This window comes from Hesperophylax consimilis, chromosome 14 (assembly GCF_061612785.1).
Source record: "Hesperophylax consimilis isolate HC1 chromosome 14, BYU_Hcon_1.0, whole genome shotgun sequence".
Lineage (NCBI taxonomy): Eukaryota > Metazoa > Arthropoda > Insecta > Trichoptera > Limnephilidae > Hesperophylax > Hesperophylax consimilis.
The window spans coordinates 23,985,301-24,003,031 of record NC_142849.1 but is presented as its reverse complement, the minus strand read 5'-3'; the positions used below and the strand labels follow the sequence as shown (position 1 = coordinate 24,003,031).

General features: G+C 33.0%; 1 protein-coding gene across 2 annotated transcripts in view; it reads left to right on the top strand.

Annotated features, from left to right (window-relative positions):
* Window positions 1–825: 825 nt before the first annotated feature.
* Men-b (NADP-dependent malic enzyme b, mitochondrial) overlaps window positions 826–17,731 on the top strand; it is a 50,383-nt gene continuing 33,477 nt past the window's right edge. For both annotated transcript variants that reach the window (XM_089639653.1, XM_089639652.1), the window contains exon 1: window positions 826–926. In XM_089639653.1, the coding sequence (XP_089495779.1) occupies window positions 898–926 (29 nt within the window). In that variant the 5' untranslated portion in view covers window positions 826–897. The remainder of the gene's footprint in view (window positions 927–17,731) is intronic.

The following is a 17,731-nucleotide window of genomic DNA, read 5'->3' as shown; positions in this document are numbered from 1 at the left end:
CGATTTAGATCAATGATTATATTTTTTCACGACAATAACTTAAAATGTAATTTGTGAGATGCCTCATGGACCATTACATTATTAGGGCAAGGTTTAAAATTCAATATAAAATAAATCCTAATAATACAAGCATATTGCCTGCTTTGTTTAGTGTGACATTTATTTGTAACTTGCTATTGAGAATCACACCAATATTGCGCATATTTTAGCTGGGACAAATTATGATTTTTTTCATTTCTTGAGAACATGACGGGGTAACACTTTGAACCATTTAAAATAACTGATTATTCTGACAGTAATTTTTATAATCATTTAGGTTATTTATGGGTTTCTTCAATTTGGCATCCTGGCCAATAATTCTATTTGGAATTATTACTGTCATATTATATTATTATCTTTTATTATTAAAAATATATTTTTTCTTATCTTTTATAGTTGTACTATACCTTTACAGTAATTCTACATTTAAAACCGATTTACCTTTATATCTTTAAACTTTATATATGTATGTTAATGGCACATGTTGTGGCGTTAACATTTAAATAAACACACTCACAATGAGTTAAAACACACTCAATTTGGCTATAATTCAGTGTATTATGTGAAGTACGGTGCTTATACTGCATTGTTTTAATCCTAAAAGATTACCTAACCTCTTTTAAATCTTTTTAAATGTTTGAGCACAATGTAAATGGTATAATTTTGCATTATTATCGTCAGTTTTTCGCGAGCAATAAAAAATTTAAAAGTAGTAACGTAGCTATAAAAAAATGTTTCCAGCCACTGGCCGCCTCTGATTGGGTAGAATTTTTCGCCTTGTGCGCAGCCGCCATCAGAATGGAAGAATCAGTAATCAGCTGAGCGCTGGTCGTTTGTGGAAGGAGAAATCCTCTAAACATGTTCACTGTCATACCTAGATCGTTTTTGTAAGTATTTAAACCAATATCCATAATTTGATGAATTAAAAAAGCCATGTTTAATACCCAACCAGCGAGCTGTGCATCTTTTTTAACCCCCGGAAGTGTTGTGTAAATATGTCAGCAGTGCCAAGAGCAATAGTGTGTGGTTTTTCTATTCGAGTTCGCTGGAAATAGCTTTCGACGATCGATATTATTATATGTTCCGTATGTTTTGATAATCTTGACCTCGATATGATGGGTGAGTTTGTTTTCTAATTTACCTTAAAATTTGAATGATACGGTGAGATTTTATTGGACAACAGGGCTTGCCGGTGTAATTTTGCTGTGATGTAATATTGGTAATAGTTCGCAAAACTGACTGACAGTAAATAAATATACCTACTTGCGTTTGTTTCTTGGATAAGTAATGTGTCATCTAAATGAAATGATAAGGTATCGTTACCGGAGTATCTTGTCAGATTCTTACGTCAAATACGTATGTGACCGTTCTTTTCGGGCTGCCAATTTTTGCTAGGGTGCGTTCGCCAAAATATTACATCTTTTGTTACGGCTTCGTAATGTATTACAATATAGATCTGAAATGCCATCAAATATATTCACACGTTCGTAAGCGTCATACAATATGTCATGTTTTATTATTAGTTTAAAATAATTTAATGCTATATGCAAATTAAAATGTCATCGTATCGTTTAATCTGCAAATTTAAATGTCTATTGAAAACACGAAATGATACTCGCAAATTTACGATGATGCGCCTACTGGGCTGACGAATTGATTTGGATCCGTTGGTGATATTAGATGCCATTTCCTGCAGATGGAATTGGTCACCGAGGCAGATAGACAACCAAATTGTCCCTGAATTATTAAATAGGCGTATAAGGTCAAAATCGAGACCTTCCATTGCCTATATTGTGCTATTACGCCTCCTACGGCCTCTGGCTTGTATTATTATAAGAATCTAGAATCTAATGTCTAAAATCTAGTAATCTAGAATCCAATGATTAGAATCTAGTGATATAGAATCTAGTAATGCAGAATCTAATGTCTAAAAATCTAGTAATCTAGAATCTATTGTCTAAAATCTAGTAATATAAAATCTAATAATGTAGAATCTAGTAATCTAGAATCTGGTTATCTAGTAGCCTAGTTATCTAGTTACCTAGTAATATAGAATCTAGTTAACTATAATATCTCGATGTCTAGAATCTAGTTATCTATAATATCTCGATGTCCAGAATCTAGTTGGTAATATTGAATCTAGTTATCAAGTTATCTAGTAACCTTGTTATCCAGTAACCTAGTTTTATATCGTCGTTGCACATCAAATAATATAAGCTATGTGACTATTTGACAAAAATGAGTTAAATATATATTTTTTTTGCATTTCTTCTCCACCTTCTACTATTTGAGCCATATGATAATAACAAATATTTAAGGAGATAGAAACCGAGCCATGTGTCAAGCAATCAAAATTTCTCGATATATTTAATACGAGGCTCATACCGTGCCTAAGGTCATAAGGATCATATTCTACATCGAAACTATCTTGAATTTACTAGAGAGTGGATCCCACAAACTGATTTGGATGTTTTTTTCTCTTGAATTCTGATATTGAAGTTGGTCAGGAGATGTAATGATAATCAGAAACGGGGGTTTTGGGGAAAGGGTATATCAGTTATAAAAAAACATTGCGGAAAATATGAACAAAGCCAATTGCCGCAAAAGTCTGTAGTGTGAGTAAGTGTAAAGATTTAGAGTAAGATTTATATTCACACTTATTACCCAAGGTGGCACAGAAACTTTTTTTTGTTGTAAGAAAATAACGGAAGAGGATCGACTGCACAAATTTAACAGTTTTTGGGAAATTGAAAACTTAGTCGGAGAAAAATGCATATCTCGTGGGCTTTGTAGTACAAGATGTGAAAGTATCACGAAACAGAATAAAGGACATGATTATTTTAATTTAATTTATTTATCAAACAGTGGTACATTTAAGCATAAACAGTAATTATTCATATGTTCTAGACCAATAAAGTTCCATTTAGTTTATTTATTGATTTAGTATAAAATAAATATAAAAAAAATAAACGTGATGAATTACAAAAGGAATAAAACATTTAAGACAGTTAGTATTAATACAGTTTTCGCATGATTATACTAAAACAACAAAATAAATGATAATAATATTTGGATGATTTGTATAGCGCCGTTTTTGTGCAAAATCACCTCAAGGGCGCTGTACAAATATATAATACATTTCTACAATGCTATGTTATAGCTAACTATATATGGATATAATATACAGTACGATACTTACCTGGTAGGTCACTTAAGATTAACACTTAATTAACATTAACTAATTGTTTATTACAGAAATGTATATACAGGATTTAGGACATTTATTTATTTATTATTAAACGCCATAAAAGGCTTTTACAATAATGTGATACATGAGATTATAAGTACACAGTGGTACATAGGCGAATATTAGTATTACATTTAAGAACACAACAATATGTATACAAAACGACATTGAATGTGATACAGCTGAAGTTTTCTTAAGGCATAGAATGCTACAATTATAGAAAGCACTTCATTTAAACAGGATAAAATATACAGAAAAGGTGACTTGCCAACAGATATAATCTAGTAAAATATTATAATAGCGCAAATAGTAGTGAGTTTATTGTTACAAATCAAATTTATCTCCACTTGGCCACTATGGCCGGCGGGTATGGCAAAGTAGCTTCAACAATTCAAATATATAAAATACATAATTGTAAAATTGGATATAATTTGACTTTCTCTCGGGAATTTAATTTAAGGGTTATTACAGCTTTAAATGAACTACGATGATAGTTTTATTTCACAAAATAAAATATTAAATTATCAGGTTAGTAAGCTGCATTTAATATGTTTTCAAGTAATATTTAAAAATGTGTACATCTCTAGAGGCATTGTGAGTTTTACAAATACGTCCTATTAAAGAGTTTTGCGCATATTTGGCTTTACAGTGTGGTGTTTTAAATAAGTCGTTCGATTTGGTGTTGTGTTCAGGGCAACGAAATGCTTGTATGTATGTATGTTTACTGATCACTTTGAGCCTCAAAAAAACAAACACAATGACAGTGAAAATGCTCTCCCAAACACTGCAAATAAAAGAATTACCAAGCAAACTAAAACTGTGGAGAATATAAAAAGGGGCGAAAAAATAGGCGATATTTCGAATCGTCTTTTTAACTTACTTAAAACACTCTTCAAAGTCCTCAACATTTGGTGCACTGAAAACTAATATAATCTTAATCTTGTTGTCTATAATCTAGTAATATAGAATCTATTTATCTACAATATCTCGTTATCTAGAATGTAGTCATATTTAATTTGGATGTCCTTGAGTAATATCGAATCTAGTTATCTAGAATCTAGTAACCTAGAATCTAATAAGAAAGTATGTTATTATTTTCGTTTGCTGTTAATGGGTTGTCACAGGGTATGTGCAATAATAGTTTTCTAGTCAATTATTTTGCCACGTCTCGTGAGCTAGAGTGGTAAGATTGAAAAATACCACATTATTGATATTTTTGTAGCTGAAAATATGTTTTTTTTTCCAAAATTTCAATTTTTTAGTTGAAAATGTTTAGTTCGAACTGAAAAATCTTCGTACAAAATTTGTACAAATTGAAGTTTTGAAAAAAAAGTATATTAAGTTACAACGATATCAATAATACTGTATTTTTCAATCTTACCACTCTAGCTCACTGATAAATACCTATAATCGAAAATGGTGTTAAGTCACCGATATTCAGAAGCCATACATTATTACACGAAGGTCAATTTAGTAATGATTTTTGGCCTCAATAATTTGGGAATCCAAATAGTGGGCGAATAATTTCGTGAGGTCATCAGAAAACGAGTGTTTTTTTAAGGCTTAATTCGTTGTTTCCTACAGAGGAAACCTTACGCTTCATCCCTGAAAACTGTGATCAATGTTATGAACAAAATAACTTAACTCAGAGGAAATATAGGAATAAGATCTCAGACCAAAGATATCTAGTATCTGGCCCGGTATATCTGTAATTTTTAGTAAGATGTCACTGGGCTTATCTTGCCAGAGCACCTATCTGAGAGCAACTTGATGGAGGTAAATATCTCTCTTAGCGAGCATAAATTTAACTAAAATATCACGCCAATAAGGATTAAAAATACTAACAGTGACCTTATTCCGAATTTAACATAAAATTTACCAAGAAAATCGTAAATCGATGGTACAATCGCGAAACCATCGTACGATTCTGTCGATCACAAGTGGTGCGATGGGCTGGCCATGAGGAAAGAATGCCAGATGACAAGATATTGAAAATAATGAGCAAGTAGATGTCCTGATGGAAGTAACTCAGAGGAAGGACGATAAAAAAGACTATATAAGATTGCAGCAGGATGGGAATGCTTAATGACTAAGGATCGGAGCCAGTGACGAACGTTATTTTGAGGAATATGATAAGATAAAGCAGAGTGGTCAATAGCGGCTCTGCTCTGGTTCAATACTATGCTGCTAACCAAGTCCTCAATCACTACACAAGCAACATTTCCCGCTAATAACGATCAAAGGAAGAATAATTCAAATATTATTAGGCTATTCGTAACCTGGGAACGTTCGTCCCTCTTTTTACGTGAAAACGTCTTTAAAATCGATGCCGGGTGTGGGAGGCAATAGCGCCCAAATGTGCGACAGTTTTGTCAGAGTAATTTAAAACTTTGATAACTCGGCTAAAAGTTGACGTACAGCCGCCATCTTAGTTTCGTTCTTAGCTCAATGTCCCAAAAACGTGCGCGTTCAAAGTAAACCCATTAATTTCGACTTTCCGGATTCGACACGTGTCTATAACCGGGATCATATCTCGGAGACATTTTGAAAAGGATTGTATATATTACAACTCATCCTGAGTTCTGAGTGTGTATCTCAAAAACTCTAAAAGATAAGAGGCTGTCAATTTGAAAAAGAAACCTCAGAACTACAGAAGTCAAGTTCGCCAAGTTGCTCTCTGGCAAGATAAGCTGAATGATATACCATTACTAAAATTACTGATATACCAGCCCCTGTGTCTTCGAAATAATAAGAATCGTGTTAACAGTCAAAAATAGCGCTAATTAGCACACGATGCTTATTTTTGTAAGTCATTTGTATTTAAAATATGCGAAATTCCTGCTTCCCAATAATACTCGTCAATATTATGTTGGGTAAAAGAGACATACTAGCCATTCAGGTGCCTAAGCCTGACCAGAAATTGGACTGTCTCCAATATGCACTGAGCGAATGAGTATGTACACATAATACATACTATATTTATGTAATGTAAATAAAGCATTGCGTGGTCATTGTACGATGTTTCAAAAATACACTCGACATTTCGACCATTGGCCTGGATGAGTGAAGATTATGATGAGATGTATGAATAGTTTATAAAATAACCACTCATTGAATTGATGAAATAACACGTGTTTTTTTTTAATCTCGTTGAATGTTATTTTTCCGCTGTTAATTTATACGTAAACAACTTGTTTTCATGTTTTTGTAGTATTTTTTTGATTATCCGTTTTATACTCGATTTGAGCGTAGAGTGGTACAGGATGTGTCAAAAATCACTGATTTAATATCAGTATTGCTTTTATACCCAAACCGACGATTATTTAGGAAATATTATTTTAGTTTTCATTTCGTTGATTGTTGACGATCCCTTTAAATAATAATTAATCATTAATCATCAATTTATTGACCTGTCCGATTGTTATCTTTAACGAGTGATTGTTTTTGTTCTGCGTATATTTATCGCGATTTTATGATTTGAACACATCATAACAAACTTATCGTAAATTGCATTTACGTATATAGATAAATTAGATTACTATTAGATTACTCCTAACAGAAACAAAGTGTATCCAGTACGGTATTCATAGTTTTACCTAAAGTTCTATTATAATATTTTTTACACTTTACAATTTATAATTGCTGTACGAAGGGATTTATTAATTCGGTTCTTGAAGGGGCCCGGATTAAATAAAGGTGGAAAAACAGATGCCGGTTGATCGTCCCACACACGAGCCGTCTTACACAAAAACGAGTCTTCTATGTATTGTGAAAAATATACATTTGTAAAGTACATTCCTTTCCCATGGAATAATTGGTTAGGGCGGAATACACGACAGTCACATAAAATCCCTGGAAAATTTTCAAACATCAATTATCAAGATTATGTATAATACAGGGTTTTCCAATAAGAGGTGTTATTTTGATATTCAATCGTAAAAGATCAATGGTTTCGTTGCTTGTGTGGCACGTAGCGCCGTCTTGTTGAAAGTAAACGTTGTCCAGATCAATACCATCCAATTCCGGCCATAAAAAATCATTAATCATCTCTCGATAGCGCAATCCATTCACCGTAACTGTTGCTCCAGCCTGATTTTCGAAAAAGTAAGGTCCAATGACTCCGCCGGACCATAAACCGCACCAAACAGTCACACGTTGATGATAGAGAGGCTTTTCAACAATAACCCTTGGGTTTTCCGAGCCCCAGATGCGACAATTTTGCCTGTTGACGAAGCCACTGAGGTGGAAATGGGCCTCATCACTCAAGATGATTTGCATTTGATTCACTCGAGTGAATTTTAATAATTTAAATGCGTTGTTGAAGCGTGTATCGTTCCATTTTTATTAATGGCGTAGTTTCTACTTGTCAAATGTCAAAAAATGACAGCTTCAAAAGTAACACCTACCGAAATAGCGGGCTATTCAAAATAACACCTCTTATTGGAAAACCCTGTACAATCAAAACTTACCCCTCCAAAAAAACCTTCAAAGAAAGTGATATTTTGCACCTAAGACAAACCTATAGCATTCGAAGTATTCTGTTTATTAACACGTGTCCAAAAAATTTCACAAAAAAATAAAACTAATCAACTACATGGCGCTTGTGTGTATGCAGCACATTACCACATTTCAAAACCGATTAGTCCAAAAGGGTGACCGGATAACTCATCAAAATGACAATTCAACATACCTATAAAAGTGTTAAAGGTTAAATAGGTACATATGTAAGTATTTAATCTTATTTTTGTTCCATCACTTTTAATGACTTTATATCACCTTTTAAAGGTGTGTTGAATTGTCGTGTTGAGGAGTTATCATGAAACTGTCGAAAAGGTATATTAATTTTAATGCCTCTAAAACGTACAATTCACTACTTGAAACCATTGAAGAGACCGTATTGCGTCAAAACATCAACTCTTAATAAAATATATCAATTCTTGACTAAAACTCACCGAAATAAATGTTTTTTTCTCAGTCATCATCATCAATATACTACCCGCCTCAGAAGAGAAATCTTCTAGTGAGGCGGGTTACTTACTTGTTTGTATATGATTATGTTATTGCAATAACCGCCCGGGTTGCCGGCAGTTAAATTATTATTAATTAACTAATATGGTACATTTTTACTTCTAGACAGAATTTTTTTTTTATCTAGATTTTATATCGCTTATAACCCCGTTTCATATCATTTTTCCTAGAAAGCTAAGACTTGTGTGATCTTAATATATATAAATCACGTGTCACTGTGGTCGTACACGCTAATCTCCGAAACCGCCCAACCGATTTCAATGAAATTTTGTGAATGTTTATGGTTGGTTCCAGCTTGAAATATAGGATAGGTGGCGCTGTTACATAAACGGCGGTCTGTGGCAGGATAACTTCTTAAATTCTAACTGGTTTTAATCTCAATATATAAAAAAAATCAGCCTGCGTATGTTTGTGCTCGTAAAACTCGGAAAGTAGTCGATAGATATCGCTGAAAATTTCATAAAAATAAATATGTATTTTAAGGTTATGTTCGTAACACCCTACCGCAGTGTTTCTCAACCTTTTTGAAATCATGGAACACTTTTGATTGGAAGAAAGATTATTAGAAAAATCTGCATATTTTTTATGTGAATATCGCACAAGAGTCTCAACTGTTCCCAACTGTCAGAAGCAAGTGGAACTACGGCATTCTCAATTGGGGTACTTTGTGAGGCTGAAGGTGGCCGGTAGGGGAAGGAGATGGGGAGAGGAAGGTCGAGAAGTAAGTCATCAAACACGGCTAAAGCCATTTCAATTCTGAATGGTGGTGTTATACCAGGGCAAGACTGAACGTATCTTCCCGCTCTGGAACGTGCCGCAAATGTACTATTTATTGTTTTAAATGAATAAGTTGTGAATTAACGCAAATTAATCAAATAATATTTACTTTCTTATAACGGAATTTAAACCCTCTTCCTCCGGGTTGCTAGTCGTGAGCCTTACCCCTCGACCAAGCAAATTTAGAAAAACATATTATCATTTTGCGAAACCTGTATGTTATATTTTCATTTAATGTATATTTATATAAATTTTCCCTTTTGACAAAACCAAATGTTCATGTTCGTTCTCCCAGTTTCACGTAACACGGAACACCTGTAAAAGATTCGCGGAACACTTGAAACAAATTCCCGGAGTATTAATGTCGCACGGAACACATGTTCAGAACATCTGTCCTACAGAATGAAGTTACTTCGATGCCCGATATTTTATGCTAGAACCATTAGACATTTATTAGATGACCCAAATTTCAGATAATATTCGCATTTTAAACGCGCCGAAAATAATTTCTGTAATTATTTCGACCGGTTTTCGCAGTGAGTGTATAATTATGCAACTTCAAATTACATGTTATGTTACGTTCAATGACCAGTCTTGCCAAATGAAATTATTGGCCCATCCCACATATTATATTTTGTAATTTATAACATATAATATTGTTGTTTGAATCTTTTGCCAAAAATAAGTTGGAAACAGTTTGCTTGATGAGTACACCGATATAAGTATGTTGTGGAAATTTACGTGTACCCGAATTAAGGTAATTTTTCCCTTACTTCGGGTGAAGTTGCTCTTATAATAATAATAATATTTGGCTAATTTATATAGCGCCGTTTTCGTGAGATATCACCTCAAGGGCGCTGTACACATATATTTCTTAAATACTAGATCTATTGACTTAAAACTAGTGACTTACGTTTGAGACTTATTTCTAGTGACTTACGACTAAGGCCTATAACTACTATCTTAATAAAATATATATTAACATATATTTAGAAACTTATATGTATATCAACTTTGCCAAGCCACGAATTATAGGAAAGGCATGAAGCAACCGGCAACGGCGCGAAATACCGCTTGCGGTTGCTTCTTTCCTTTCTCGTGGCTCGGTTCGCGGTAAATTTATCTTGTTTATCCGCAGCTTAACCTTTTCAAATAATAATTTTTTCAATGAAATATATGAACGCATAAAGGAAACAACTTTAAAAAAATACAGTATAGCTAATATTATCTGTGACAGTTTCACTTGATTAACTTTTTTGCTTTCGTATAAAATTATTTACAAAATAAATAAAAACCAGTTTTGTGCTTGAAATCGAACGTTTCTAGACTCCGTTTGACAAGCGATTTTAATGCCTATTACTTACAATATAAGGTATACCAAGAAAATACACATTTTTGGCTTGTAGCTTCCTCTTAAGGTGATTCAGTGCCCTTGAGGTAATTTTTCACAAAAACGTCGCTATAAAAGTAATTCAATTACTAGCCAAAGAGTTTTTCTTTGTAATCGCAATAACTGCAGTGGCGTATATTATAAAATATATAATTATAATTCTTAATGTTATAAAATCAGCACAATTTGTTTTTAATAAATCGTAAATAAAATATTATCATGTATTTTCAAAATAAATTTAACGACTAACCATTGAGTGATTTATTTTAATAGTCCACAATAATTGCCAAGTATTTCACTCCTATATCTCTACTATACATTATACATTTGAATAAATTAGAATAATTGTTGGTATATTCTATTAAATACTCTCGAACGGTGAACTCTGCCTGACTGATATTTGAATACATTTTCTGTATATTTTATTTTTATATTTATTACTCAAGGGTTTGTAATAAAAAAACAATGGTTGTTAAAAATAAAACAATTATAGTAAAAAAAATATTATCTAAAGTTTTCTAAAATTGTATTTTTGACGTTAAAAAAATTGTTTAGGTATTTTTGTTTAACATGAACTCCCCACAGTGGGCCCTGAAAAAAACAATTTCTCTCAGGGCCTATGTCATCTTTGGGGATGCTTTGTGGAGGCTCTATTTGAGAAGAGGACGGAGTCAACGTGGGGTTTGAGTGACTTCACGTTGTAGGAGAGATGTAGTAAAATGTGTTAAAACTCAGGCATTGTCGGGTAGTAACAACTGGTTGTAAAATCTACCATGTACCATGCTAAGCATAAGAGTATAAGTCAAAACAACTTTTGAGGAGTGCGATTTCAGATGTAGGTATAAACTGTGATTACGGTTATTGGGCGACTAAGTAACAAATGCCTATTTTTTATTGAAATATGTTTTTGAGATTTCTTGAATTTTAATACGCCGTGTGGGTCTCAGAGACTGAAAAAATTAAAGAATCTAAAATTATTTTTTTGACTTATACTCTGTATGCCTAACACGATAGATATATTATTTGCAATGTTAGAACGTGAACCCTGCTTTTATTAATGCCTAGCGAATGTAGTCCATATAATTTATTATTATGTAAACACATTTCTAATTTAGTCAAAAAATATGCTTCGTCACTTGACTGAATATTGTGAAGAAAAATTCTTATTTTTTACGTAGGTAACTAGACAGAATATTTAATTTTGTGTCTAGAACGGTGATTCCATACGGGTGGTGGCGGTGGCCTCGAGGGCAAATGGTGGGCGGTGAAGGGCTGAAATGGGGGTCAAAAGAATGAAAAAAAAGTGTAATCAGTAAGTCGTAGGCACAACAAAAAATCGTTGAATAATCCGTGCGATGCACGGACAAACTGAAATTTCCTGAAAATTTCGAACAAAAATAAAAAATCGTTTTCAGCTTCAACAACATCAATAATGTCATTTTTGTAATATTAGCACTCCAGTACCTACACCCAAAAGTCACGAGCCGCATGTACGGTGTCCATATAAAAAATATCAATTGTAATCCTTTTGGATAGAATCTCTTATGACACCCAGTACTTTATAATGATTGTTTACCCGGTTTTATAGCCAAACGTGTTCATGTTCCACGGACTTTGAGGAAACGTTAATAATGGCATTGAAATGTGTGAATTGTTCCAGTTCCTGAATACCTACGCACCTGCTTGTTTGGAAAACTCATGAAGCATTTCCTTGTCAATTGTATTGCCTGTTGCCATCTGAGCCTAAATTGATTACGTAAGCAATAAACTATTATCAAGTTCAATGAAACATATTATGGTTTTTAATATATATTTATGTTGACTTAAAAATACACCGCATAATCAAGAACCTTATTGACTGCTTCTTTCTGCAAATTGATATAAACTCTATCGCAAATTATTGGGCAAAACAAACTGTTTGTTTCAGTACACCGAAATGCAATTGTCGTCTCATAAATACATAACAATCGACACATATTAGAAACACTAGATCTCAGGGTCAAAAACATATCCAACAAGCAACTAAAAATCAAAATTTGGGCAAAAAAGCTTTCTATACTTACCAAACTCTACAGCAAAATCCCACTCTCATTCAAAAAGCACAAAAATAATTTAACATTACTCAAATAAAAAGCTGGATACTAAACGTATGGAGATTAGAAATACTGACGTCAAATACAGACTGAAACCGAAACCACTCAACTGGCATAAAAAACACAATGTAATATATTTATAATTACTTCATATTATTCATACTACTAAATTTTGATAATATGTAAATGAAATCCTCAGCACGGAAGATCCCAGTGAGGATATCATTATCTATATTTGTCACAAAAAGGAATTCGATAAAACATTTATTATTTATTTATTTATTCATTTTCGGGAAATCAACAGTTTACATTTAATCAGTTTGTACATAAATATTATATAGTAAAATAAAACCAATTATGGATTTCCTCCTTGTGACTTTACCTCTACTGAGACAGCATATGGAATAAGTAAATTAAATTTGTGAGAAAGGAATATGAATTAAAAAAATTATACAAATCAAAAGATTATATAAAACGAAAAATTTACAAAACAATACATTTATAGCCATGGAGAGAGGTTTTAGATATAAATCGAATCATAATAGAGATATAAACAATAGAGACATAAACATTATTCACAAACCATCAGAGAAATGTTCTTTTATGGACCTCTTGTATTTGGTAAGTTCGCAACTGAAAATATCAACCTTGGATAATACGCTATTGTAATTATTGCATAGTCATAGGAAAGGAAAATTCTGCTTAGAGTTCGTTTTGTTTTGATCATCCCTGAAAAGGACACAAGAGCGTGTTGAACGCGCAGGTACATTGAATGGAATCTTGTTTAGCAACTCTGGGCATTAAATATTATTGTTGACTATTTTATACAGGAATAGTGCATCCTTATGATGCCTCCGTACACTCAGTGAATCAATTTTAAAGTATGAAGCTGCCTCTGCATAATTATTAAATCTTACAAATGATATCATACACAAGAGCGAAACAACCTACATCATGTTTGAACAGTGGCGGTTCGTGGTTTTTTTAACAGGGGGTTCAGAAATTCAAGAAAAGATAAACATATCTAATTAAAATTTACTTACTGTTGTCCTACGTCAAATAGTCGAATACGGCAGCAGTCACACAACTTAAATAAAGTTAGTGGGAGGGGTACCTACATATTATTGTTTTTAAATCACTTTACCTAGACACAATTATTAGATAATGAGAAAAGTTTTATAGGAATTAAATTGTTTAATGTTTTTATAGCACTCAATGTAGGTACGTTGCTAATTATTATTGTTTTTTAGAGAAGAATAATTTCGTAGAATATATAATAGATATTTTAAAACATCAAAAAAACAAATAAAGGTGGCACGAAATAAATTTAAAAATAGGTAGTAGATTTACAAATGCCATAAGCAAACGGTTGGAGAAATGCAGAAACAAGAAAACAAAAATATGTACAAAAATGACTACAAAGTTAAATACCATAATATAACATAAAAAAATAACACTTAACTTGCATCCCTATGGTTCAAAGGTTAAACGTCGGCCGCGAAGTTCTCGGGTTTCTTCGGTTACATTCGTCAATGTTCGGAGGTCACGTGATATCACAACGCGTGTTCGGCGCACACAATTTGTCTTATTTTTGCAAAGAAAGACCAAATTTTGTATATATCACCGTCATAGGGTCTGTACCGGCTAAGATTATTTTGTATGGAGAGTTTGGCGCGGATTTTAACTCGCACAAATTTGGAATAGGCATCGTATTTTTCGGTGGCGCGGGTTTTGAAGGCGAAATTTTAATAGCGTGCTATCTATAATGTGCTTATATTATTATAAAACAAGGATGTTTTATTTTCTCATATTTTTAATGGGGGTTCGCCGCACAAACGCACTTTAGAGAAAACCGCCACTGTGTTTGAATATACTTAAAAAAATTCATTGCCTGGCTCCATTGATATATCCTAGATATGCATGTTTTACAAATTCGGTTAGTAATTCGGCCTACCAATAGGTTATTTCATTAGCAAACTCCATATCTGATTCCGTTGGCTCGCTTCGAAAGCATAATATCTTGAGAGACAAATTTGGTCCTTACAGACCAACAAAAGGTAAAAAGCAATGGTTCTTTCGATCTTTTTTGACTGCGAAATAACGCATTTTATTTTTGATGAATGTTTTCGTAACTCAATTTTAAGAACCAATACATTTGGTTTCGGTGTCATTTTAACATCCAAACGCCATGTCTAGACTTTGTTGGTCGATGCCTGGTTCAGATAAAAGGTTATTTCACCATCATGTAAATAGTTCATGCAGAAAAGCATGTAATCTGGGCTTTGACAGTCGCAATTGTCAGTCATTCCAAAACCCGCTAACTTTAGACTATTTTGTTTACACTGGTACTTTAGTGTATTAGCGTCGAACTGTACAATTGGCACTGTATGAATCATCTTACCTTTTGAACATTGATTCATAAAAAAATCTTACGTCTCTTGTATTTTTGCACCTCCATGGAACGGTGTCCATATTTACATCCATCTAATTTTATTCTAGGTATGACTAACCACTATTCTCTAGAAACGCATAGACATTTAATAGGTACTATTTAGAGATTTTTCAAAAATAAAATTTATTAAAACTCGGACATTGTCGGGTAGTAACAACTGGTTGTAAAATCTACCATGCTAAGCATAAGAGTATAGGTAAAAAAATGTAGGTATGACTAACTAACCACCATTCTCTAGAAACGCGTAGATATTTTATTCTGGGTATGACTAACTAACCACCATTCTCTATAAACGCGTAGATATTTTATTCTAGGTATGACTAACTAACCACCTTTCTCTAGAAACGCGTAGATATTTTATTCTATGTATGACTAACTAACCACCATTCTCTAGAAACGCGCAGATATTTTGCTTAGTTAAAATATAATCAAACAAAAAAATAATCAACGCCACGTTACAAGTAAGATTATGGCACAAATCAACATATTGCCGGAGTCTCACACTTTGGGACATCGCCACAACTTGTTGTATTGTCGTATCGAGTGAGTCGTTCAAATCTGAATCTGAATTTTCCCATTTATTCGACGTATTCTTCGAAACCTGCAGTGGGTTTAAAAGGTTTTTGGGGCTACATGCTAAATGCATCAACGGTACGTTTACAACCAATTAGTTAATGTGGAATGTTGTAATATTATTTATTTATTTATTTTATAAGAAACAAACAGCTTTTATATAATATGCAGTGATAGATATAAATATACAAGTTAATTGTAGTCAAGCCACAGAAGTTTCTTATGTTAAAGTGCATTAGAAATGAAGTTTTATGTACTAATAAAGCATAATACATATAATATAGATAACACCGGTTATAATTATAATCGTTACTATAAAGTTATCAATTAACCTATTTATCTAAACGCTCCGGACAAGTTGTGACGTCACCGAAACCCACACCACTAACTATGACAGTGAATATGATGAATGATTAGAACTGATGTGAAAACACTCGATCAGCGGCGTAGCTGTAGCATTCGCATGGGGGTTCGACACCGTATTGATAAAGGAGATGGTGCAAAGAATATTGTTGTATTTTCCAGGAATGTAATTTTAATCTACGAGTACTATTGTGTTTTTTCTTACGCAATACTGATGCCGGTGGGGGGTTTGAACCCTCTAACCCCCCCCACCTTATTTGCGTTATTGCCCCACTACTTACCTCTACCTCTACCTTATCGCTTTGAATTACAAGGTGGTATAAACAATGGTTTAAAAGATTCTAACTTACGTGTTAACTTAACTATGAAAATTGAAAACATACTCTTTTCTTTTATTTACAAGTCAAGATAATTTCAGTGTATGCCCGGTGTCAAACAATACAATTTACAAAGTTTTGTGGAAAAAGGTTCAGCTCCCCTGACCGTTACGTAATTTTTGTTCGTTCTTTTCCCATACTTCGAGGCTCGGCTCACAAATGTATACGCAGCACAAGAGGGCGCGGATTGTCGTGTGATCTTTTCCGCGATTACGTTACAATGACGCTTTAACTTTCGAAAATAAACATTTGATTTTTTTTGTGAAGGTATTCTAGAAAAAATCGCTTTGTAATTATTTTCCTACCCGTTGCACTTTTACACAGAGATTATGAAAATTACACTTCGTTTCAACAGTGCTATAAGAAAAATCTACTTACAGACACGAAATTGATAAAATATTGCAACCAAAACAGTCTGATTGAAGTGAGACAACCTGTGTATTATAAACAGAGATGTGCAAAATGGGTACCCAAAACCATTTGAAATGCAAAATGGAAATGGGTCAAAACTTTTCCATTTGAAAATGCAAAATGGTTTTTAGAAAAGCATTTCAAATGCAAAATGCAAAATACCTATTTTCAAAATGCATTGAAAATACAAAATGGTTTCTCAGGTTAAACAATTAAAATAATTATAGAATTTTTAAACAATTTGTCATTTAATAATGGACATCAATGTAGAACAAACGTATTACATGATGGTAAATCCAAAAACACCACGACTACAGATTATGAAACCACAAAAAATTTGCGCGGGACTAATGTTGCCATCGTAAAAACATAGAAACTGCTATCTAACATTTAATATTACAGCGTCATGGACCCATGTTCAGTACCTATTTGAATCAGTATTTTTGTAATGGTATCACTCAATTGCCAGCTACCAGGGAGCAACTTGACAAATGTAAATTATCTCTCATAAGCGAGGTTGAGGACCGACTGATATTTGGGGCTTATGAAAAAAAGATGTGTGGAGATAGTAGGAAGAATGTTGCAAAAAAGCATTTAAAATGGAAAATGCATTGAGAAAAGCATTTAAAATGCAAAATGGTTTTTAGAAAAGCATTTAAAATGCAAAATGGAAAATACCCATTTTGCATTTTGCATTTCCATTTGAAATGGATTTATTTGAAATAAATCATATCTCTGATTATAAATATAATCAAAACAAATTATCTTGGCTTTAGGTAATTCTTATAGTATTAGGAAATCACACAGCACACATCCTAACTAGTGTAACAGGTATTAGATTATAATTCATTATAATGTAAACGGAATAAAACAAATGAATATATGGATAATGTATTCCCCGGTGAGGAAAACATGATAAAATATAATTATGTCAATTCAAATCACACTTGTATTAGATAAATAGCTGAAGTGCCCGGCGTT